The sequence below is a fragment of the Pteropus medius genome, unplaced genomic scaffold (genome assembly GCF_902729225.1).
Source record: "Pteropus medius unplaced genomic scaffold, Ma_sr-lr_union100, whole genome shotgun sequence".
NCBI lineage: Eukaryota > Metazoa > Chordata > Mammalia > Chiroptera > Pteropodidae > Pteropus > Pteropus medius.
This window is the reverse complement of record NW_024349796.1, coordinates 14,420,404-14,445,445: the sequence shown is the minus strand read 5'-3', so window position 1 is coordinate 14,445,445 and position 25,042 is coordinate 14,420,404. Positions and strand designations below refer to the sequence as shown.

The window sequence follows — 25,042 nt, the reverse complement described above, 5'->3', positions numbered from 1 at the left end:
TTGGTGGACAGCTGGCAGCCGCTGGCACCAAGCACATGTGGTCTTGGCCCGGGCAGCAGAAAAGAGAAAAAGTACGTTTTCTCTTCCTTGGTCCTCATGTGATGTGTGACTTTCAACGTGGAAGAGAATAATATTTATCCCTGTTACTAAAACCTGAGGTTCTTAACAGAAGAATTACATAGTATGTGAAAATAGCTTAATAATGTGCATTTATGTGTTTTTCCTTTTCAAAACATTTTCATACCCTGGTGTTTGATTCTCACAGCAACCTTGTATGGTATACCGTTAGACTTATTTGAGTATTTTTCCAGTTTTGTAGAAGCAGAAAATTAAGACCTTAGAGATTTAAAAAATAGCCCAGATTCTCATAGGTAGTAAGTGGCATAATAGAATGTTGGCCAATAGAGATTTAACACCAGTAACAAAAATAAATATTACTTGTTCAATTTGAGTTCTCACTTCCAGGTTGTTGTTCTTTCATTAAATTAGACTAATTTTTTTTTTTTTTTAAAAGAGCTTTGTTACAGTAATAAAAAGATTATGTATTATTCTCATTATTTTTTGATAGGGCTTCTGAAGACCTTAAGACTCATATGGTTGTGGCTAATTCAATGGAAGACTTTCAGAAGGTGCTAGAGTCTGGAAAGGTAAGAGACTTCTGAAGTTTTGAATATAAAAATATTTCAGAAATGGTATTTTACGACTCACGGAACTTAAGTGTGATATTAATGTCTTCTTCAAGTCCAGTCACACAGAACTACTTTGTGTTACTCAGCATTACACGCTCTTTTCCAATGGCTTTCCTGAAGCATTTCTGCGTTATATCATTTTTGGATAATACTGTGAACTCATCGCGTGCCAGCATTTTCTCATGCTTGACATGCTGGCTAAACAGCATGTGTTCTCTGTGACCCCTCGTGTTTTCATTATTGAAAATCTTCATTTTGTTTTTTCAGCTTGTTGTAAGTTCCTAAAGCAAACCTCATTCCGGCTTTAGAAGTGTAATGTGCACTGAAACGAGGTTAAAAGTCCGTTTCTTTCAACTCTGATTATATATTTACCCAGATATTAGCCGATCGAACTTTCTGAGTAATAAGAGGAAAGTAATGCTCATTTCTGAGCCCGTTTTTCAGAATGAGTGGGTACTTCTGGCTCCTCAAACTACATAATTTTTCTAATTAGTTTGAGGCTTTTTAAGATTTTATCAGCTTTTATGTTGTGTGCATGCAGATGTTCCTGCCCAAAACTTTTCATAAAGAAGAGGTCCTGCTTTGCAAAGTTATTAATTACTGGAATGAATCACTTACAGACTTTAGAATTCTGTTACATATGCTTGATTAGACAGCCATGCCTTTGTACCCACATTATAAACGAGAGAACCACTGGCCACAGTCGAAACGAATTACTCCGGCTCTACAGAAGCACACCTGGCACTGGGTTTTTAGATCCTCCTCTGACTCAGTTTGATGCACTTTCCCCTGTATCTTTTTTTTTTTTAACATGCTGAGAATATTAAGGCAAAGTTTGCATCGGTTATGGTCGTAACCTCTTAAAGTGTCTCTTATTGCATGAGCTGGAGAAATGTTAATCTGTCTGGCCGTCAGTTTACTAGTCGATAAAATGAGCACAAAATTTATAATCTCAAAATGCCCTTCAGATTCACAGCACTTCAGTATGTAGCCCTCTGTCATTCCTCTTACTCTACTGCCTTTGTAAACTTCCACCTTTCCGGTTTCCATAATTTGTCATCTGACTCAAACTACATACTTGTAAGAGAAGGCTAGAGAACGGATAGCCATCTGATGCAAGGTGTATTTTCACTTCCACTGTAATTTATTTATGATTGTTTTATTTTTGTTCCATTAATGATTGAATTTTGCAGTCTCTCGTATTATAGAAACGTGGTAGTCACTTTTGCAGTGCAGCCTATTAAGGCATTGCATAAGAGCTAATAAGTCAATAGAATAAATATGAGTTAATATGTTGCTTCCAAAGAAATGAATCTCACAGATAGTAGTGGAATCATATCTTTTATCATAATATCAAATAAGCTACTTGGGAGAGTTCAGCATCTGTTCCAAAGCAGAATATAGTATTTTACTTGTATGGCCAACACAGAGACCAAAACATACTGCTGCTTGTATTCAGCACTATTCCATCCCCATCTCACCTTACGCTGGTCAGCTGAGATGTGGCCACTGACCATCAAGCAGCCTTTGAGGCCGTTATAAATAAAACTATTCACTGGAAGGAGAAGAGGTGGGAGGGTCTTTGGAACTTGAATATAGGCGAAAGTTTGATTTTCTGCTGTTCTCTTGGTACAAATGAAAAAGATATTTATATATGACTTACAGGACTTGATTTTAGTAAATTTTTCCAAGGGGATGGTCTCGATTAAATGAAAAATAAATGTTATTTATAATATATATTTTTTAATGTTGATGTACGTTACTAATCTATTGATCACTGTGATTTTTGAGTGTTGCTATTTTGTGTCATTGACATTTTTGGCTATAGAATGCAAGATATTATATATTGCAATAGACTTTATCTTTTTAAAACATAGATATTGAAATTATAAAAAATAAAAAGTTAAGAACTTTGCCATGGCTAGATAAGTAGCCTAAAAATGTCTACTGTCTTTTTATATTTGAATTATGTGCATAAATAGAAATTTAAGGTTTTATCATCTAAACTTTGAAGCTAGAAAGAATTAAAACATGGGTTTTTTTTTGCAAAATTATCATTTTTGAATTCAAGTATAATTAATAACTTTACTTGAATTTTTTCATGTGCTGTGCTATTTTAAATTTTTAAATTATTAGAAATATCTTCTCAAGGCTTAGTAATTTTTTCTTAGAGAAAAAGAACTATTTATCGTAAAATTTGTTAAAGTTATAAAAATATAGCTGTGTGAGTTAGTCAAAGATTTTCTAAAAAACAATTTAAATTTCTTTGTAATTAAATTTTAATATTTTTATCATTGCATAAAGACAGTATTTAAAGTTTTCTCCCCATTCTGTCTTTCATAATGAATTTTAAACAATACTTTATGAATGTACTTCTTTTTCATGCCTTTCGTTTGTATAAATGCTAATGATTTACCAAGTTTCAAAATGGGAAAGTTAACTCATTATTGAAGCTCTTAAATCTCTAGGTTCGTTTTTGCTTCACTTTTTTGCACAGTTCCTATATTAAAATTTTCAAAATACTTATTACTACCATCCTTCCACCCACTCATTTTTCCCCGCAGGATTTGCCTCCAAATTTATCAGCTCTTTTTTATCTTAGGAAAGGTTATCAAAATAACAGGCCGACATGTTTTGCTGAATAAACATAAGAGACATAGATAATTAACTCTTCCTCGCCCTATGGTGACATTCACCCAGTGGGTACTCAGTTTTTCTTAATCTCTGTCCATTTTCACATTATTCTTTAAAAAAGCCTTTTGAAACTTGTTTAACCAAGCCCCAAGTGCCAGAAGTGTTTGCAGGAGGGACTGAGCATGGGATGTGTGACTGGGGTAACTGATCAGAGGTCCACGGGGGAGCCGGGCACCTCTGGAGCTGCTTCTAAGCTAGTGTTTCCGATGAGTGGGGATTTTCCACACCTTCGATCTCTCCACTACCTACGCTGATCTCTAGGAGTTTTTTATAGGACCGTTACATAAACGTTATTGCAGACGAATCTCATTTTGAAGTAGACATGCCATGAAAAATTTAGGATTCACAACCGAGAGAAATCTTAATTGTTGTCCAACATCCACATTTTACAAAGAAAAACTCAAGGCTAGAGGTTTTTTAAATAGGTGGTGAATTTCAGAATTAGTATAACATCCCAGGTGTCTTGATTCTGCCTGTTATTCTGTATGGTCTGTGAAAGGAACATTTGAGAGGTGCCGTTTTCCTTACACAAAATGATTTTTGACTTTCAAATACCCTTGGACTTTAAAAACGATTCGCTTAACCTTCAACACGTTAAACACAGTGCAGCATAAGGCAAGGTTCGCTGGATTTGCTAACTGTTACTGTTGACGACACTTTAAAAGTCAGTTCGCTGTTCGTCACCTCCCTCTGTCCTCCTGATGACCGACCACTCTGGAGGCGCAGGCAGCGGTCAGGCAGCGGTCCAGCCGTGAAGCGCGGGGCTCACTGCCGCCCCCTCCCGGGCCGCTGCGGCCGGGCCCCTCCGCTCCAGGCGCAGCGTCGTAGCCACTTCGTTAATGCGGATACCGAGCGTGTCGCACAGATGTCCGCGCTGTGTCCTCCTGTCCTGTGACGTGTGGGTTTGGGATAGCGGGTGAACTTTCTTTTCCGTCTCTCGCATTTCTGAGCAAAGTTCCAGTAGGTTTGCAAGGGCACCACGGCCTGGCGAGGGCTGGGGGACCTGCGCTGCGCGCCCGCACGTTCCGCAGAGAACTCGGGTGTCCCTCTCGTAGCCTAGGAGGAGTTCTGAATGCTCAGTGTTGTTCCTTTTCTCGTTAGATTGCTCAGATTCCGTTCTGTGGGGAAATCGACTGCGAAGACTGGATCAAGAAGACCACCACCAGGTACAGCGGCTGACGGATGACGCGCGCGCGCACGGCCGCGAGGCGGGGACGTGCCGCGAGCGAGCCGTCATCGTGATGTGTTTTCATTTCAGGGATCAGGACCTCGAGCCTGGCGCCCCGTCCATGGGCGCCAAAAGCCTTTGCATCCCCTTCCAGCCCCTGTGCCAGCTGCCGCCCGGGGCCAGGTGCGTCTGCGGCAAGAACCCCGCCAAGTACTACACCCTGTTCGGCCGCAGCTACTGAAGGATGAAACCGCACTCCTGTCTCCAGCCCGCCAAACTTTGTCAAACTCGGACTGCTATCTCCCCAGATGTAGACGGTTTTATGATTTTTCTAAAATAAACGTTCTAAAGGGGGGGCCCGTGAAACAAACACCTATCCTTATGCCTCGGTTAGCAGTGGGGAAAAGCTTTTCTGTAAACCAGCCCAGTAATAAATATCATGAACTCATGCTGCGTTACGTAGTCATTTGCTTCTGAAATACCTGAGCTTTACAGCACGAGGCAATTCCTGCGAAGAGCTGAAAATGACGTCTCTTCGTAGGAGTTTCCCGACGAGTAGAGCTGGTCAGGAGTCGGCTGATTCGAGGGAATTCTATAGCAAGTACTTACGTTAAGGAAGGGATCCTTCACCCAAAGCCTACGTGCCAGGAGTTAACTTTTAAGATTCCGCTAAAATAGCAAAACTTTCAAACATCTTCAGTGGTGGTGCTTTTCGGGAGGGCGCATAAATCCGAATCCAAACAATATCCTCCAGGAAATGATCACCATTTTACTTGCAGATGACAGCCATTAGCTAGGTACCTGACGGTCACAAAAGCGAAGGTGTGCCTAGTGTCCCCTGCAGCAAATAGGTCGAGGTATGTTTGCTAGAACCAACAGCGACAACAGGTCAGGCGGCCTGCTGATGGGGAGCCTTTGAATTCTGAGCAGCACAGAACGTTCCATGAAACAAGCGAAGAGAAGGAATTTTGACTGGAGAGCCCGTCACCCTACTTCTGTCTGATCCCTGTTATTAATGCGAGTCATCTTTCTTATGGCTGGTGTTCAGGGCTTGCCAGTAGCATCAAAAACACACCTTTCACCCTTTGCTCGTCACTTACTATGCCATCGATATAAGAAGTCTGTGCGCTCTGTGCAGTGTCAGAGCAGACAGCAGCAAAACCAGACGTGGTTCTTCCTGGCTTCCTCTCGAAGTAGTTCTGTTTCAGATGCAAAGTCAGGTGATGAAGTGGGCAAGGAGATGGAGCAGCGAACGGGCTGAGCACTGTGAGGGGGAGGCCATGGCCTGGATCACCCTCACTGAGACATCAGAATGTCATTCCCACCAGTAGTAACGCGAAGAACTGTTCCTGTGCTTGAGGGGACACCTGGAAAGTTCTGTCGCACCATCAGGCTTAAGATAACAAACATAAACACATTTCTTGCAGGTGATGTTAAACCAGCGTATTTTCTCAACTTTACTGGAAAGTTTGAGTTTGGAACGTCAATAATACACGACGTGAAAAGATTTTACCAAGTCTCATGTAATAAGGATTTTTCAAAATACATTTGAGGTGTGTCGCCAAAACCGAATTTTGCAGTTAAGAAAGACGTTTCGAGTGAGTGAGTTTCTTAACCTCCTTCAGGTAAATACTCAGTAAAGTCTTCAGTCACTGTATTTCAAATTACAACTCTACCCCTGTACCAACACCCTCTTCTGTCTCCATCACTCTCCAACGACATTTAATACATTTCCTGACTTATTTTGTTAATTGTCTGTCTCCCCAAACCCCACTAGAATGTGAGTTTCATAATGGCAGTGGTGTTTGTCTCCCATTCACTACTGTCTCCCCAGAACCTAGAATATGTCTGAGGGTCTGTCGGAACTCAGTAAATACTTGTTGCATGACTGGACGAAAGACATAGTCTTGGTGCAATTCACTACACAATCTGTTTACATTAGAAGTCTTAACTGTTAGAATATTAACTGAATTGGAGATCATTTATGAGATGCTAAGGAAATTATTAAGGCTACATCTAAGTCGTCAAGATTTAATCAAAGTCAGTGTATTAGGGTTCTCCAGATAAACCGAACCAACAGATGGATAGATAAATAGAGATTCAATATAAAGATTTGGCCCACATGATCGTGGAGGCTGAGAAGTCCCCAAGTCTGCAGTGTGACACAGCAAGCAGGAGCCCTAGGAAAGCTGATGGTATAGAGTCAGTCTGAAGGCCCACAGGCAGCCATGCCCGAGACCCAGGAAGACCTCACGCTTCAGGTGAGGCCTGAAGGCAGGAAAAAGCCAGTGTCCCAGCTGCGGGGCATCAGGAGCCAGGAAGGCCTGGTCCGGCCTTCAACTGATTGGACAAGGCCCACCCACGTGGGGGAAGGCTGCCTGTTTTACTCAGTCTAGATTCAAATGTTAATCTCATCCAAAACGCCCTCAGAGAAATCCCTCAGAATGTTTGACCACATGTCTGGGTACCTGGTGTCCCAGCCAAATTAAGCATCACAGTCAGACTACCTTCGGAGAAGAAAAGATCGGGTAGAGTCCATCCCAGGCTGTCTCCCTAGAGGACCGTCTGTGGACAGGCCGCTGAGAACAACAGAGGCCGCTATTGTTTTAGTTAATCGGGACATGGTAAACCATTAAGGGAGAAGAGTGACAGATAAGAGTTTTTGAAAATTTCCTTGTAGCAGTTCAATCATAATGTGGCTTTCTTCCTGAAACCAGTGGGCGTCATGGCTTCAGCTCTCGCCATTTCAAGGTGTGTTATCTTTCCCGAGCTTGAGGAATGTTTTCCTTGCCTCGTTTTCGGGAACTTTCGGGAGTAGTATGCCTGTTTATTCCAGACCAGCGGGCAAGGCAGTAAGTGACCCTCGCCTCACGTCTGGCTTTCACTCACTGTAGCTCTGATCTAGAATATTCCCTGTTCCATGCAGTGAACAGCATTAAAACCCAAATAGGATATGATGATCTGTCACAAGACTTGTCTCACCAGAGCAGCTAACCGCTCCCTCATCAGAGTGTGGAAGCTGGGAAAGGCCGAAGCCACGGATGAGCCAGAAGTCACAGAGACTCTTGACTTCTGCGATTAAACACGCAAACAAACAAACAGAAGAAATCCCTCACGTCCGTATCTGAAGCCCGTACCCTCCACTTCCACGAGTCCCCACTCACGTGACTTCTCCTGTTTAATTGCCCTTTCAACTGCTTTATGGCTTTATAGCGGCCTATAAAAGGTGATTTCCAAATGTGACAAGCGCTGAAAGGCTGAAGGGGAGAGTTTTCGAGGAGTCGCAATCGCTAAATGTGTGGCTTCTCCTCCCAGGGCTCAGCCTTCCCAGAAAAGCAAGAGGAGCGCCGAAGAGCCGAGAGCCATGGGCCGATACTCGGGCAGGAGCTTCCGTCTCATCTTCATGAGCGTCGTGAGCATCCTCCTCTTCGTGATGGAGCTTGCGATCGCCTACTTGGGCAACTCGCTGTCCTTGGCCTCGGACGCCTTCGCTGTCCTTTCCCACCTGCTGTCCATGGTGATAGGCTTGTTCGGCCTGAGGGCCAGCAGTATCACCCAGCACAGGAAGAGCACTTTCGGCTTTCTTCGGGCAGATGTTGTGGGGGCTTTCGGCAACTCCATTTTTGCCGTGGCCTTGATGTTCAGCATCCTGATCGAGGCCATCAAAAGGTATATCGAACCCCAGAAGACACAGCAGCCACTGCTGGTTCTCAGTGCTGGGATTATCGGGCTGTTCTTCAATATTCTCAACTATTTCATCCTGGACTGCTGCTACTGCACGGCACATGGGCCCGGGGGAGACGTTGAGACAGGTAAGTGGCTCCTCAGGTGTTGCAGCCACCTGTCAGATGCCCGGAGGGTACGGTCTCAGGGGGCCTCTGATGGTGCCGTTGGAGGGAGGCCCCGTTCGTTCGGTTGGCCTCTCATCCCTGTGACTTTACATAAGGTCTTTTCAAAAGAGTCTCCCGCAGTCCGAAGTTTCTTGTGAGCGGATTGGCAGCAGGCCACTTTTGTCTTGTGGGGGGCGGGGGGGTGTCTCCTTTAATTTCTACTCACAGGGAATGAAAAAGAGTTCAGACAGGGAGGAAAGGTGCTAAGCCGTACAGAGAGCGATTTGAAAGAAAGTGGACGTGGCATTGAAAGCAGTTACTTTTAATTAGTTACTTTTGTTTCTCCTTTAATGAGTTACTTTTGTTTACCCAGATGTGGCATGGCTCTGTTTGAATTTAAAAGTAATATTTTAGTGTCCCCGTAAAATATGTTCAAAAATACTGCACTGTATAACCAGTTCACGTCGAGGAAAGTATTGATCAGTTGGCTAGGCAGATAAACTCTGAGGAATATATTCAGGGATTGTTTAATAAAAGGAGAGAGAGGAAAAAAAGGAGATGACCTAGAGAACTTAGTTCTCTTTTGGATGGAAATTTTTGTATGTATTTATTGCATACATCTGTCCTATTTGAGAAAATGGAAAACTATTTACAGGTGATTCTTTGTGGGGGGGGACTTAGGAGTGGGTACTGGATCATGTGTCAAAAGATGGAGTTTTAAATTCTTGGAAGAGAATGATAAATCTAAAACAATAAATCCACAAGATAAATTACTAGATGGAACTGTGTTCTTTTACTGCCGCAAATGGAATTGTTTTTAAAAGCACATTAAAACCTTCTGGCAGAAGACTAACTTCCTGTGCTTTTTGCAGATGTCATATGGCATGAGCAGACCAGGTTCAAAATCATGGCTCCCCCACAGGGCAGTTGTCCACTTCACTAGCCTGTGTGCCCACCTGTAATGTGCAGGTACTAAGGGCTAAAACAGATCTTAGGGTTTAGCCCTTAATAGGTGCTTGGCAAAGAGTAATTTTTGTTTTGTTTTTCTAAAAATCACATCGTAAGCCTTTGAATTATGTGATAATCCTGCATCGTTGAATTCTAATGGCTCATTTTTTAAAAAAAAAATTTCAAGATTCTCCTAATTTGGTGGTGATCTCTGACTAGAAGGGGTGCTATATACCTGGCCTGGGAAGCCTCAGAGCTTACGTATGCATTTTTTTAATTGTATTCCTTTTGTCTTTACTGCTACTGTAAATGTTGTCAGCTGGGTCTGATCCTTTATCCTATCTCTGTCTAAATTTTCCTATTGGCGGAATGTACGTGATGACAGCACCTATCATATGTGTTAAGTATATAAAAGGGAGCAAACAAAAAACTAGAATCTACATCTTTTTCTATTTAAGGAATCAATTAGGGCCTCATCTTTCTTAAAATACAAAAGTTAGCATGAGACCTCATGCCTTGTTTACATCAGTCAACATGTAAAAATTACTTCTTGAGGTGCCACATCGTAAAATGCATTCACATATCTGACATAAAACGAATGTATATTTTTATTGCTACATATAAATTTAACATGAGAAAACAGACGTCAGATCCTTAGTAGCGACCAAGGAAGTACCTCCATGACGAAACTTACCATGATGTTTTTAGTTCTTCTTTGGTGTCTACTCTCCACTTAAACTTACTCGCATATAACAAAAGCCATTTAGGCAAAACTTTGACCGACATGAAAACTGGTAGACAGCCATGGTTCTGTTTCTATAAACCGAATGATTATTGGGTAGGTCTTTTTTGGGAAGCGGAGCTTTTCATTTTTTTTACACCCATGCTGAGATACCAAGAGGCTGATGACAAAGATTTCACCCTGTCCATCCGAGTCTCCATCGTCTCAGAGCACCTCTCTTCTTTCGAAGGGTTTCTGCTATCTAGTATTCTGCTTTAAAGAACTAAGTACAGTCACAGGTACGATCCACATATATCTAATGCTTTAAGATCCGTGTCCTTTGTAAATATTATCATTTTGGTAGCTTTAGGTGTTGCTGAATTTTTATATTCGAAATTTGACCGTGTTTAAATCCTCCAAGTAATTTTAGAATCGCTGCTTAGCTTCTTAGCATTTCCGTCTAGAGTTACGTATTTATCACTTTGGCTAAAGCAGACCTTTTGATATCCTTCCCATATCCTTCCCATCGCCTAAATAAGCTTAAATTAAAAAGTAAATATTTGGGTTAGATAGATCTCATAAACTCACATTAACTCAATTTCAAATGTGTCCTAATCTAACAAGAAATGTGATTCATCCAGACACACTGATTTATACTAGGAGGTTTAAAGTATGAGGCGGGGAAAATGATTCTTGATGTCAAAAGAGTCTAGATTTAGGAGCAAGAATTTCTGCACGTCTAGCATCCCAGCTTGAAGCATTTTAAAGTGACTATCTATGAAAGGCCTGTGGCACCTGCTGGTTTAGTGATCAAAATCAGGTAATCCATCCCTTCTGCAGAATCTGCAGCCAGAAAGAATTTACTTAGCGACCCTTCAGTTTCTCCTGGTTCTGTGGATCTTTTACTTATTCTGCTTCATCTGTCTGGTGTAGGAGTTGTTACCAGTTATAGTTTGAGATCATAGAAAAGTGAAAAGTAAGACCACAGACTTTAAGTTAAATATTAACAACACAGATTGTATATACAGTTTAAGGGTTTAAACATCCCTGGGACTCATGGAGTAAGACGCGTTGGAGAATCAGACAGACAAGCCAGAAATCTTTTTAAAAAACACCTGAGAGAAAAGAATGTCTGGAAGATTTGGCCGAGATGAGAGAGCCTGGCAGCCCTAGATCAATACTTAGCCGGTGTGAATCCAGCCCTGACATGAAAACGAGATGCTGGAGCAGGTATTTGGGGCTGAAGTGACAGGCAAAATGAAAAACGTAAAAATTACAAGCATGAAAGAAGAAAAAAAAAAAACAAGCGAAATGAGTTTAAAGTCCAAACTTTGGATATTTGGGAGTGTGTTTGGGGGAAGAGAGTCGTACAGTGTTTGGGGAAAGAGGGTGGGGGCGACAGCGCGTGGATTCAGATCCTAGGGAACACGTGGCCTCACGGTTCCCCTTTTCCAGACTGGGGGGCTAAATCTGCTTTGTTTACATGCTTTCCTCCTCCTCGTTTATTTTATTCGATTTTCCTTGACGTTCACACTATCTTTTATGTTCGTCTTTAATTTTTGCTAATTTTCCAGGCTCGAGTTTTCTTTTGAGACTAGTAGGTCTCCCTGTGCCCTTGACTTGTACTTGAACGGATACCTTGCTGTACATTTTAAAACAAAGGTAATTTTTTGCAGCTCTGCCTGGGATAGACCAGGCTTGCCATTTGTCTAATCTATAAATTTATATCTGAAATATCTGTTTATTATTTTTAATTTTTAAAATTAATTAACTTTTTTTTTTTTTACAAAGTGCTTTTCCTTTGAATTTATTTAGATCATTTTTGTTTTGATTCCAAATTGTGCTCACTTTCTCTCTGAGGAGAGGGAGGGACGGAGAGACAGAGAGAGAGAGAGAGAGAAGAAAGGAGAGAGTGAGGGAGGAGGGAGAAGTGGGGAAGGAAGGGAGGGAGGAGGAGGAAGGAAGGAAGGAAGGAAATGAAGGAAGCGAAGGAAGGAAGGAAGGAAGGAAGGAAGGAAGCAAGCAAGCAACGCCTTGAGCTCCTGTCACGGCTTTGTCTACACTCGCTGTCTGTGAGTGGCCACTGCTTTTCCGTCCGGTGTCTCAGGGACTGCCACCACTGCCCCTGACCCCAGAACTGCTTAGGCCTGCGAACGCTGCTTCCTAAGGAGGCTTCTCTGTCACCTGACATGTTTCAGCCTGAGGGTCCGCCTTGCTGGTTTCTGAGCTGAAGCTGTTTAGAATCTTCGAGGCTTGTCCCGTTGCCCCTGAGCCTGCTTTACGTCCCTCCAGACAGTTGTCTCTCCGAGGCTTCTGAATGTTCAGGCCTTGAGTAGTGTGTCATCCTGCTAAACCTTCTCTTGGGAGGTGTGGGGGAAGCGTCCAGTGTTTTGCTTCCTTTGGCGTTTGCTCTTCTTCAGGAAAGCTCGGTCGCGTTAGGAACGTTTCATGGTTCACCCAAGTTCTTCCCTTCCCTTCTCTCCCACATCTAAGGCGGGCGTTTTTGTTGGACCTTTTTCCTTTTCCTTTGTCATTGTTTTCTGGGCCAGGCACTTGTTTTTCCAGCATAATTTTTTTTTTTTTTCTCATCACAGTGAGAGAAATGAAGTCAGGGGCTCATGGGTCTGCCAAAAGCAGCTGTTGGCCAAACAAATCTTGTCAACATTCACCTCTCTGAGTGGATCACCTCAGTCGAAAAACATGTCCCAGCTAAACCCAATGTCTAACCCGGGACTGCACTCAAACTATCATATTCTTGCCTCGATGCCCTCATCCCGTCTCATTGTCCCTGTGCCTGTTTTGGGTCCTAACTCTGTTTCTTGACCTGTTCTGCAGGACACAGGCAATGCCTCCATCTACAATAACTTTTGCTTTGAAGCTCATCTAATAATACCTTAAATATCTATGCTAATCTTCCTAGCCTTCTCCTCTCAAATAATCTAAAATTTCTGGAAGGTTTCTCCAGCTTGCCAACTTTCACATAGCGGTTTCTTGTCTTGGTTACTGCGTAACCAACCACCGCACATTTAGTGGCGTAAAACAACAATCATTTTATGGTACTCGGGATTCTGTGGGCTGGAATTTGGAAGGGACACAGTGGGAAGAGCGTGCCTGTTCCACGGTGTCCGGGGCCCCAGCCGGGAAGACTCAGAGGCTGGGGGCTGCCTCATCTGGAGGTGCATTAGCTCATGTGCCCGACTCTGGAGCTGGAAGTTCTCGATATCTAGGACATGTGACCCCTCTGTATGGCTTGGTTTCCTCACTCGAGAGCGGCCTCAGGTCATTACGCGTGGTGGCTCAGGCTCTTCCACACGAGAGTGCCATCAGATGAGGTCGTTGCTTTGATGCCTTTTTTTGGCCCAATCGGAGATTCTCTGGGTTCCAAGCAAGTGACGAGATAGAAGACACGTCGTCACGCAGAAGGCCGTGTGGGGTAGGAGATGTAATTGTGGCCGTCTCTGGAAAAGCAGCCTGCACTATCTGCCCTCCAGCTACGATTCGCGTCATTCCACACACGAAACACACTCGCTCATCCCCAAGACGCCTTAAGTCTCGTCCCCTCGGGCGTCGGCTTCGGGTCCTCGGGTCACAGCTGCTTGAGTGTCCTCCTCTTCACCCGAAGATCTACGAGCTCAAGAAACGAAGCACCTGCTTCCCTCACACCCAGCACACGATGGCGGGCCTGGCGTGGGCTAGCTGCCACACTCCGCAGGCGCTTCTATTTTGGACAGTGTTCACAGTTTTAAGAGGATGACTTTCATTCGCTCCCCGGGCCCGGTCTTGTCTGGTGGTGGTGGTGGTACAGTCCAAATTTCCATCAGCTATCTGACATCTTGACTTTCCGCCTCTGAAAAGTTCTGTTTCCCAGTACCCAAGCTCAGCTCAACTCAGCTCATCATCTCATCTCAGCTCATCATCTCATCTCATCTCCTTCTAGAGAATATTGAGGTGTACGTGCATTTCCTTTGCTTTTTTCGCATCTGCCTAGTCTCAAGAAAACTCTCTCTTCCTCTGGCTTGGTCTGTCGGTCGTTTCTGAGAGCAAACTACTCTCCCTCTCATTTTCTTTGCACAGTAAGACTGAAGCGTATAGAATAAACCAGTCTTCAAAACTCACAGCCACGAAGTCCTCTTCAAACAGCCCCGTATTTAAATAACACCCATTCTTCTGTAGGGAATACAGAAGAATTGCCTGCTATTATCTGCCAAGGTCAAAATACTGCCTGGCTCATACTTACTGAAGACTTAAAACCCAATAGCTCCTGCCCTGGTCTCCCCTGGAGCCTCAATCACTGTGTGTTACTTTGGCCTCTAGATTCTCACCTTTATCCTCAAGGTTCTTGCCAACTCACCAGCGTGTTAGGGCGTTAGGGACTAATAAATAATATATTTTTCTTACTCTCCTGAACTTAGAAGCAATAAATAGATAACATATAGATGCCAGTTGAACATAAAATATCAACCGTATTATAGATATTGAAGGATATGGCTTAGATGTATAGCAATCAAGAGCTTCTTAGTAGTTCATCCTAGAATTAGACTCACCCCATCCACCGGGCAGAGCCCGCCTCATTTCTCACAGACCAGGATTGCAGGGCCCCGTGGGAGGGAAATCTGAAAGAGAAAACCCAGAAAGATTCGCTGAGCGTGCTCCACGCTTTGGGCCGTGCTTACTAATCCTGCCTCTGGGAAAAGTTGGGGATGCGACGCCAAGAAGCCATGAGCGTCACTCTTGTGGCCGTGCCCTTTGTGGAAATGCGACGTTTGGGGAATGGGAAAAAGGCTGTGAGCTGGGAGGCACCGATGAGAACCACGTAGACCGTCCGCTGGGTGACCTATTCCTTTTGATGGGAGAAGGCAGACTTGGGACAGGCATTCTGAGACAACATGTCTAATCTGAAGCCGCCAGACGCCTGTGCCTTGGACCCCTCCCCTGCCCCTTCCCACACTATCAGCGGACTTGGATCTAAGCGTCCTGCTCAATAAATAGCAAAGATCCAATGCTTAGAGATGCTACGGAGACAACGTTTTAAAAAAGGAACCAGCAAAAAGGCGTATGAAAAATGCATGGAAAAATAATAATTACCCCAGGTAACAAGAAATTTTCAAATAAAAACATGAATGAGAACTGTCAGAACTCAGGGAGAAAATGGATGATAAGAAAAAGTACAGAAATGAAAACTCACATCAGAAGCAGTGAGACAGAAGAAACACTATCAAATGCAACCCATGACATGGAAGACAGGCTTGAGAAGTGGGCCAAGGAATTTAAAGTGACTAGAAGGAAGACAACAGATCCGGACAACAGTGGAGACACTCTCTGTACATACTAGGTGTTTCCTGAGGCAGAAAGCAGACAGATGTACCAGAAAAAATTACTCAAAGATAGAATAGAAGAGAATTTATTCTGAACTAAAGGCAGATAAAAATCTGCAAATCAAAAGAGAAAATTGATACGGAGCAATCAATACATAGATTCTGGAGACGTTTCTGAATAGCGAGCGTAAAGAAAGAATCCCATAGACATCCAGGCAAAAAACAAAGCAAAACTGTCACCTACAAGGAGACAAATTTCAGACTGGATTCAGATTTCTCCACAGCAATATGCAATGCCAAGGTATAATGAATCAACATCTATCTACACAGTTCCAGGAGATAAAATATTTTTTTATCTCATCAAGTTTTTTTTTATACTAAGAATTTTGTACTCATGAAGTTCTGTTCATTTATTAGTGGCAACATAAAGACATTATAAAAATAATTTTAAAAAGCCAGGAACTCTTCTTGAAAAAAAAAAAAAAAAAAATGAAATCCAGTCAACCAAAATATGAATCAAGATGAGTTTAGAAATTCGAAAATGATGGAATGAAAAGACCGTGGGCATTAAACCAGTTTAAATATAGAACTGTGGCTGAACTGCTTTCAGAATTCTAGATACAGAATAGAATGTGAATGTTTTAGATGTTAGTGGAAAGATCTTCAGAAAAAAATCATTGAATAAAGTTAAATCTCCCCCTAAAAAAGTATTAAAGAATTTATGGAATAGTGATGTTAGAAGCCTAGGGGAAATGGAACTCAAAATATATATATATATTTTAAATAAAAGTAAAAAAATTGTCTTCCTTTGGAGATGATATAATTGTTTACCTTAAAAATACCAGGAAATCTACGAAACAACTATATGAAATAATAACTGAATTTAGCAAGGTCAGAGAATAGAAAGTTAATATAAGAAATCAATTACATTCTATACACTAACAACAAACAATTGGAAAATAAAATGAAGATAATGATCTCATGCATTTGTGATAAAAGTATACATTCATGTACTATTATCGTGTGGCAATTTGGCGAGCTATCAACAACTTTAAATGCCCATACTCTTTGACTCAGTATTTCTAGAAATTTATACTGCAAAAAGTGAACAATGATATATGCACAAGGACGTACTCTACAGAATGTATACATAAACGATCACAACTATGACCACACTGAGGAAAAAAAATGCAAGTAGATAAAAAGGAAAACAAATTATTCCTCAACGGGCACGAGAGTTGCTTAAATAAACTACATACATCTCTACAATGAAAGAGCATACGCAGGTAAGAACCCCATGGCTTCATCATCACAACAGCGACGATGCCTTCGTTACCCTTGACGTTCAGAACTTGTCCCTGCACTCAGTGGTACAAGGTTCTTGTTTGCGTTTTACCAGTCAGGAAGCGAAGGCTCAGAAACTTAGGGAACCGATCCGAGTTGTATAACAATTTAGTGTCAGAGGTCAAGACTCTTCTTCTCCAGGTGTCAGATTCATGGTAACACAGCCCCTCATTTTGTGATGATAGCAAAGCTGTGTCTCCCAGCCCCGTTCCGTTGACCTCCACTCTCCTGCCCCATAATAGCGGATGATAAGGTCACAAGGAACGAAGATCTGCCTCTACGACAGCTGAGAAGCTTGGAGTTTTATATCTGGAGAATATTTTGTTTTAAGTATTTTTATATTCATAAGGTATTTTATTAATCGATATTTTACACAAGTAATACCTTTGATTAATCAATAGCTCGTTCGTTCTAAGCTAATTAGATTATTTGAACCAAGTGGAAGTAGATGATCTTATTAGAAATCGGGCACCCTAAATCACTGTGAAGGGGAGTCCACAATGTTACTTACTAGAAATCAACGATAGTTCTGGGAATAATGACAACCAGAAGTTAGGGAAAGGACCCACTATCTGTGGATCATCTACCGAAGTCACGTTGGTCACTACGCTATCTCCTCTGATTCTCGTAACCACTGCCAAGAGAGTGAGCTCTACCTCCAGGCTGCAGGTAAGAACACAGATCCCGGAGAAATTAAGTGACTCGCCCAGTTGTAGCAACTGAGAGAGCCAGGTTTGGGGCCCGGGTCTGGGTGGCCCCCAAATCTGCATCTCTCCAGTACGTAACCCTGGGCATTTAACCTGTGTATTTGGCGGATAAAGGTAAAGGTATTTATTTAGAGGTTTTATTTTAACATCTCCCCCACAACACACAATTTTCTTCCTCAATTTCTTGGGCAAATGACCTTTCTCATTTTCATAAAGTCTAACAATTAAGGCGAACCTAATGGTGAAGAAATCTACTGTTTGTGCGCTATTGTTTCTGATATAATTGAAGAACACAGACGAAAGCATCTGTAAATTATTCCATGACGTAAGGCTCAACTTATAGCCACAACTATTATTAGGTTTAGAATCGACGTCAAGGGGGAGTTCTCATTTCTTGCAACTTCTAATTCTTTTGGCCTCCGTTTGAATTGGAAAGAGTCCGAAGCTGACATTTCCCCCTCCTGTTCACCACGCTGGAGGAATCACACCGCGAATGCTCTCAGTACGTGGCAGGGAATTTTGGATACGTTTCTTAAATTCCCAGTTCTGCCTCGAATCCTTTCTCCTCTACCTCCGAGAGCCCCTGTTCTCACTTCCTCCCGCTCCCTCTCGGACCTCACGCACGGGGCCTCCCTATGTGTCTGGATGCGCCCTTGTGATCCAGAGATGGTAAAAGGGCACAGACCAGGCCCCATATAATAACATGGCGTCGTCACTGTCAGACGTGTCAAGGAGCCCAAACCCAGCGACCCGGGCGCGATATAAAAATCAACATCATTCTTTTACCCTGTGCTCTCGAAAGTCAGTAATTTGGGTTCCTATACTTTGATTATGGTGAAGCGTTATCACTCAAACTATACTTGGTATCTTAGTCCATTCAGGCTGATGTAGCAAAATGCCATACAGTGACTTAGAATCAACAGAAACTTATTTTTCACGGTTCTGAAGGCTGGAGTCTGAGATCAGGGTGCGGGGTTGGTCCGGTCAGGTTCGTGGGCCAGAGCCTTCTCGCTGTCCCCGCGTGGCAGCAGGGGCTGGGGAGCCAGCGAGGTCCCTTTCAGAAAGCACAGATCCCCCTTCACGAAGACTCCACTCGCTACCACATCCCATAGATCCCACCTCCTAATACTCTCCTCTGTGGGGGTCAGGGGTTCCACATTATGAATTTTGGAGGGACACAAACATTTGGTGCCAAGTCTGTTTGACTCCAACGCTCGTAAATTATTAACTGCTAAGCTATTCTGCCTTTCAAGTTTTCCTAAAGTAAGTGCAAAATTAAAATCATCCGGAATCTGGCCTTTTCTCGAATTCAAAAGTGTCTTATTTTACTTCTGCGAAAGTTTTACTGCTCCTTAGATTAAACTGCAAACTGTGAGAGAGGGAGAGCCCTCTACCCTCACCCAAGGTTCTTTGGCTGGTCTAATAATCAGACAGGAGACAGAAGACTGAGAAAATGACCAGCGGCAATGAATTACCTGTGTATGGGAACCCCACATACACGAGAGAGTCAGTGACCCCATATACACGATGGGTTCGAAGACAGGGAAAATGAGGCACATGTGACACTCTGCGCTAAAGATCCCTTGTCATCGCAGGACGATAAGAAGAGCAGGCATTCGGTGATTAGAAGTTTGTCCTGCCCTGTAGATAGGTCAAAAAAGGTTGTCTCTGAAAGTCACCTATTATGGGCAAGGTCCCTAAATCAAATTCTTCTAGTAGTTAAGGGAATGCAGAAGTTTCTCTTGAGCCTTTGGCTTCGGTGCCTTTGGCTCAGAATAATCTACCTATAAGAGAGGCACATCTTGGGGCGATTCCTTCTGAACCCTTACAAAAAAAGTGCTTCAATGTATATTTTTCTCTAAGAGTAACCCTTTTGTGGATCTTTCGGTGAAGAGAAGTATCTCCCCCTCCCCAAACTTGGATTCAAAAATCAAAGTGGTGGTTATTTCCAGTTAACACTGGCTGAGCCTTTCTCGAGAGCCTGGCACCAAGTACAGTTTACACACAATTTTTTCCCTTAAGTCTCATGACAACCCCACAAGATACATACTGTTATTACCTTCAGTTCACAGGTGAAGGGAAGAAGGAGGTGTAAGGAACTTGCCCAGTCACACAGCTACGATTCGGTTCCAAGTCTGTCTGACTCCAACACTCGTAAATTACTAACTGCTAAGCTACTCTGCCTTTCAAGTTTTCTTAAAGTAAGTGCAAAATTAAAATTATCCAGAGTCTGGTCTTTTCTCGATGAGCTGGTCTTGATAGTTGATGTTATGGTGGTGTTTGCTCCTAGACCAGTGCTCAGAGCAGACTAACCACTTTGCTGTAGGATCAGTGGCATTTTGGGGAAATCGTGGAGGTGCCACTCCTGGGCAGGCTGATGGGCACAGCTCAAAATCCATATCAGAGCTGCCTCCTCCTACATGGCTGCAACGCACCAGGCTTGCTGACAATTTCTCCCTATCGACTAGCCTTGACGACTGCCTAGTTTTTCTTTATCATATCTCACGCCTCTGTCTTTAAAAAGAGTGGTCACCATTGGTAACGAAGCTCTTAATGTATTCTAAAAAACTGAGGGACAAAAATGTAAACTTTTGGGTACAAAAAGGACCTTCGTTTTACAAACGTACATATCATATAAATTCATCAAATCATAATTATATATATACGTATGTGCTATTTATAGATGCATTTATATATAAGTATTTCCATATTTATATAAAATACAAATAAGTAAATAAATGAAACTCTATAAATATTTATATATAATTTTATATTTTATATATCTAATCACAGTTCGTCAAAACATTTTCTGAAGCGCATTTTCTTGACACCCTTAGCCTTTCCTAAAGTCCAGAGCTAGGCCCTGGGCAGAGCACCCGAGACACTTACAGCTCCCTCCTGTGCTCCGTCCCCAGCCCCTGGCTTTCTAGTTCCCTAAACTGTCCTCTTGGGGCGGTGACATAATTCTCATTATCTGCCTTGATCTATTTCTCTTGATCTCAGGTTTTTCTCTCAGTTGTGAATGACAAAGAAACGCAGTCGGCAGGGCACACGGTAACCTGTCAGGGGGTTTCCAAGGGGACTTTCTCTCTCGCTTGGACTGTTTTGCCCGCCATCACGTTACATGTTTCAGAGGGTTCCTGGTTCGAAGACAGGATAAGCCAGAAACCAGGAAGGAGCCCCTGGTGCTCTGGTGTGAGAGTGAGTGTGCCATCTGTGATTCAATGGCCATTCTGTTTCCCATGCACCGTGATACAAATGCACCGATGATGAAATCTGGACCTCTGGACCCCTGCCTTTCCCTCCTCCTGTCCCGTCTCTTTCTTCTCACCCTGCAGCTTCTTTTTATGCCTGTCGGCTTTTTTCTTTTTCTTTTTTTTTTTTAATAAGCAGCTAACATTTTCTGAGTGCTTACTACATGCCGTGCAGTGCCAGGAGCCGCTATAATCACTTGACACCTGTTAACCCTGCTAATCCTCACAGCCGTATGAAAAGGCACGTTTGTCACCCCCTTTTTACAGCAGTGACATCGGCCCAGACCGTTAAGGAACTTGCGCAAGGCCGCACAGCTTCGAAACTGTCGTCAGCCTTGATCTCTTTACTTCTTTTAAATTATCGATCATTTTAATACTCGTTCTTAGAGAACGCTCTAAATGATCAATTTTCTCAGGTTCCCCGGAGTGGAATATTTTTCTGGGAGTGGGGAGGGGATGCTTAACAGGCTCCCTGAGTTTGGAGGCTTATCTGGTAAAAGGTGGACCCCTCATATCAGGGACGTTGTAGCAGAGAGCATTAAAAGACGAGACTATTTTCACGAGGCCAAGGCCATGAAAGGGGCTCGAATTAGAACGTTCTGCCAATGGATTCTATGCTTTTTTTGAGTGAGATGTTTTAAGTCATCTCCAAGCCTCAAACTGATGTGTTTTTTCCAGGAATGGTTCAGGTTCAGGATTTGGGGATGGAGGAGAGAGAATAGAAATCACCAGACCACCTTCAGATCCGTTTTGGAATGTGACAAGTTTTTATAAAACCAGACCAAGAAAGCTGTTCATGCCCCTGTTCCCTCGCCTCAACCCACTTACACTGTACACTGACCTAGAGCGAAGATTCTTCTTCAGAGGTCCCCCTCCTGGGCCACTGTGGGACGCCTGGATGACTTTTCCTTGGAACAGAGCCTTGTGTCAACAAGGAAGTCTATTTGGAATAGATCTTCACGGAGGTCAGTCGATTGACCTATGAGTGTCAGGTCAAGCTGTGAGGGCCACATGGGGGTGAGCGGAATATTCTCTCCAATGGAGAATGGGACATGCACACAGAGGAGGCATGCTCTGGTTTCTCTGGTGGCCAACTGCATTTCTGAATGCCGGGTGGCAGTGTCGTGCTTATAGCGGTGTGACCTGTGCCCTCCTCCAGGGCTGCCTGCAGTTTGGCCTCTTGTGAATGCAAATCCTAGAAGGGGGTGGCGGGAACGCAGATGTGCCCTTGATGAAGGCCGTGGGCAAGAAGAGGGGCCAAGGTTGCTGGCCTTAGTGGCGGCGGTGGGAGCGCTGGGTCAGGGACCAGCTCGAAGCTCTCAGAACGCAGAGCACAGAGCAGGGTGCGCGGCGCGGGGCAGGGGCGCGGGGCAGGGTGGGCGCGCCCAGGCCGCACGCGGTAGGGTAAGCGAGCAGCGAGCGTCCGGGCACGTACGCGAAGGTGTGCGCGGCCAGCAGAGCGATCACACCCACAGCAGCCCAGGTCCTTATCACTACGGGTCAACAGTCAGGGCACTGGTGACAGAGGGGACTGGAGAAGCGCGTTGCGGGGTGGATCCCACCTCCGCCTGGGGGCGTTGGGGGGGGTCTGCGAGGAGCGACGTCCAGACACGCCCCCTCCTCCCAGCAGCTCCCTGCTCCGTCCAGTTCTAGGGGGACAGACATCGGCTTGCGGCCACCTGCCGCGGGAGGCCCGGGACGCGAGGGAGGGGGAAGAGGCCACCGCGGGAGGCGGCGTAAGGTCTCTTGAGATACGGCCACCGCCCGGCCACTCCCTTAGACTCTGGCCGTGCGGGGCCGGGGCTCCCCGCCTCCGCCTTATAAAGGGCCGGGCGCGGGGCGGCGGGGCGGCCGGGAGGCGGGCACCGGGCTCGGCGCGGTCGGCGGCGCCACCTGCCCACCTGCCCACCTGGCGCGCGCGCTGCGGGGCCATGGGGCGCTACTCGGGCAAGACGTGCCGCCTGCTCTTCATGCTGGTGCTCACGGCCGCCTTCTTCGTGGCCGAGCTGGTGTCCGGCTACCTGGGCAACTCGATCGCGCTGCTCTCGGACTCGTTCAACATGCTGTCGGACCTGATGTCGCTGTGCGTGGGGCTGAGCGCCGGCCGCGTCGCGCGCCTCGCGCCGGGCGGGCTGCGCGCCACCTACGGCTACGCGCGCGCCGAGGTGCTGGGCGCGCTGGGCAACGCCGTGTTCCTGGCCGCGCTCTGCTTCACCATCCTGGTGGAGGCCGTGCTGCGCCTGGCGCGGCCGGAGCGCATCGACGACCCCGCGCTGGTGCTGGTGGTGGGCGCGCTGGGGCTGGCGGTCAACGTGCTGGGGCTGCTCGTCTTCCAGGACTGCGCCGCCTGGGCCGCCTGCTGCGGTCGCCGCCGCCGCCGCCGCCGCCGCTCGCGCGGGGGGCCCGAGGCGGGCGCGGGCGACGGCGCCCCCGGAGCCCCCCAGGGCGCCACCCGCGCGGCGCCCGGCCCGGCCTCGGCCGTGACCCCGCGCGTGGCCTCGCTGGAAAGGACGGCGGAGAAGGGGGCGACCGTGTTCTCGAACGTAGCAGGTGCCTTTCGGGTGCATCCTCCGGCCGCGCCGCCCCTCCCTCGGGCCCCCTGGCGCGTCCCTTCCCCGCACCCCGCTCTTTCCACGCCCTCTTCCCGCCCTCCTCCTCTCTTCTTTCCAAATCCGTTTCCTCCGCGGCCCGCTTTTACCCTCTTCTGCTAACTCAGCGTGTTCCCCGCGATTTCTTTGACTCCCCACGTGTTCCTTTTCCTCCTCTCCCTCTTCTCTATTATATGACATTTTTGAAATCATATTGGGCATGGACACTCCTCTCTCTCCAGTGATTCAGGAGCCCCACCCTCGGCCCATCTTGTCCCTTGAGTTCCGGCTTGGTTAGGGTTCCTCACCAGTTTTGAGCGGGAGCTTAACTCGAACGGTCTAAAGATGGACCATTTCTCGAGGCTGCATTGACCAGGTCAGCTATGCGGTGTGTGTGTGTGTGTGTGTGTGTGTGTGTGTGTGTGTGTGTGTGTGTATGTGTGGGTGTGTGTAAAATGAAGCTACAGGTGCTGCTTGGGGAGGTAGGTAGAGGGTCTGAGAAGCTAGGAGGCGTTTAAAATAACAAACCGTTTTTGAATCCACTGGTTCTTTTTGTTTGTAGAACTTATACACAACACAAGGTTTCTTCTTTGAATGCAGGTGATGCCCTCAGCACCCAGAACGAGCCAGAGGAGACGAGGAGAAAGGAGAAGAAGTCCGAAGCCCTGAACATCAGAGGTAGGGTTGGCGTCGGGTCCGCGCGACGTGCCTTTCGCAGTGCATGGGGACTGGGCTGTCCTCGTCATCTTCTGTTTGCCTTCGAATCAGGTGTGTTAGGATGTAGGCGGGTCGCATGCATAGACTATGACCCTGGTCTCTTGCCTAATCACTGTATTGATTCCAAGGGAGACTCTGGTCGCTAATGATCGACCCTTCCTCCATTCAGACCCATGCTAATGCCGTCTGCTTCAGAGGCTCACAGATCGGCGGCATATTCCTACATCACTGGATTTTGCCCATCCAAGGACACTCACTGCTAACACAAAGTGCCGCCGGCTTTAACTGTCATTTTGATAAAGGTGGCACGAGAAGGGTGTGTGACATTCGAGGTGGCCTTGAGAACGATCCTCGTCACTTTCAGTTATTTCTGCCAAAAATCTGCTTCTGTGATGGGTCTCCTGGCTCACTTGAATTTCCACCTCCAGGCCCAGAGTGGGGGTGCTCATGAGGCACGTAGAAGGTGCATCGCTAACATTCCTTCTACCATGTGCTCAAGGTCACAGCACTGGGCAAAGGCCAGCCCGGGGCGTTCAGAGATGTGTTTCTCACCAGTATGATTTCCAACTTCTCGGGCATAGCCTGGCTTCACGGTGATTCGGGAAAGGTCAATGCCCAATCTTCACTTTGAGAATGTCAACAAAAGCCATGCAACCCTTTACCTTCAGATGATTTGGGGAGGCCTGTGGGCATAGATGGAAATAATATAAAGAAAAACAAAAAATCCAGGAGACATCTCCATTTCCGAGTGTCTCCCATTGGTTTTACAAAGTGATACCCAGACTGGATCATAAGAAAAATCAGAAAATAATAAGAACAACAACACACGAGCCCCTAAACATGCTAAATAAATTAGCTTTTACAGATTTAACTGAACCAGGGAGATTTCTGAAGAGCTTGGTGGTGAATTTTTTTAGAAAGAATCTGTAAGGAAAAATCATATCTTTTCATTTATTTTTCTTTTTTTAAGGGTCGGCTTAAAAAATACATATATTGTAGGTTTTTAAGATGGAGTTCGCCATCCTAGCACCTTCACTCTTCAAAACATGTTCTGTTAATTATTCGTT

The 25,042-nt window shown here is 45.1% G+C and overlaps 2 protein-coding genes and 1 long non-coding RNA gene across 5 annotated transcripts in view; 2 read left to right on the top strand and 1 right to left on the bottom strand.

Annotated features, from left to right (window-relative positions):
• EPRS1 (glutamyl-prolyl-tRNA synthetase 1) overlaps window positions 1-4,999 on the top strand; it is a 44,218-nt gene extending 39,219 nt beyond the window's left edge. Inside the window, exons 30-32 of the mRNA XM_039883404.1 lie at window positions 569-647; window positions 4,485-4,549; window positions 4,642-4,999. Of these exons, the coding sequence (XP_039739338.1) occupies window positions 569-647; window positions 4,485-4,549; window positions 4,642-4,792 (295 nt within the window). The 3' untranslated portion in view covers window positions 4,793-4,999. The remainder of the gene's footprint in view (window positions 1-568; window positions 648-4,484; window positions 4,550-4,641) is intronic.
• Window positions 5,000-7,039: 2,040 nt separating this feature from the next.
• Window positions 7,040-22,008, bottom strand: LOC120619185 (uncharacterized). Of its 2 annotated transcripts, none has more exons than XR_005657394.1 (3): window positions 21,512-22,008; window positions 14,595-14,663; window positions 7,040-8,599 (listed from the first exon to the last, which is right to left on the bottom strand). It is a non-coding gene; the product is annotated as an uncharacterized LOC120619185 (long non-coding RNA). The 2 variants fall into 2 exon arrangements; XR_005657393.1 differs by lacking the exon at window positions 7,040-8,599 and adding an exon at window positions 14,015-14,217.
• SLC30A10 (solute carrier family 30 member 10) overlaps window positions 7,827-25,042 on the top strand; it is a 28,370-nt gene continuing 11,154 nt past the window's right edge. Inside the window, exons 1-2 of one of the 2 annotated variants that reach the window (XM_039883406.1) lie at window positions 7,827-8,363; window positions 23,859-23,936. In XM_039883406.1, the coding sequence (XP_039739340.1) occupies window positions 7,916-8,363; window positions 23,859-23,936 (526 nt within the window). In that variant the 5' untranslated portion in view covers window positions 7,827-7,915. Of the gene's footprint in view, window positions 8,364-22,180; window positions 23,221-23,858; window positions 23,937-25,042 lie in introns of those variants that run through there. The other variant, XM_039883405.1, reaches the window with a different exon arrangement.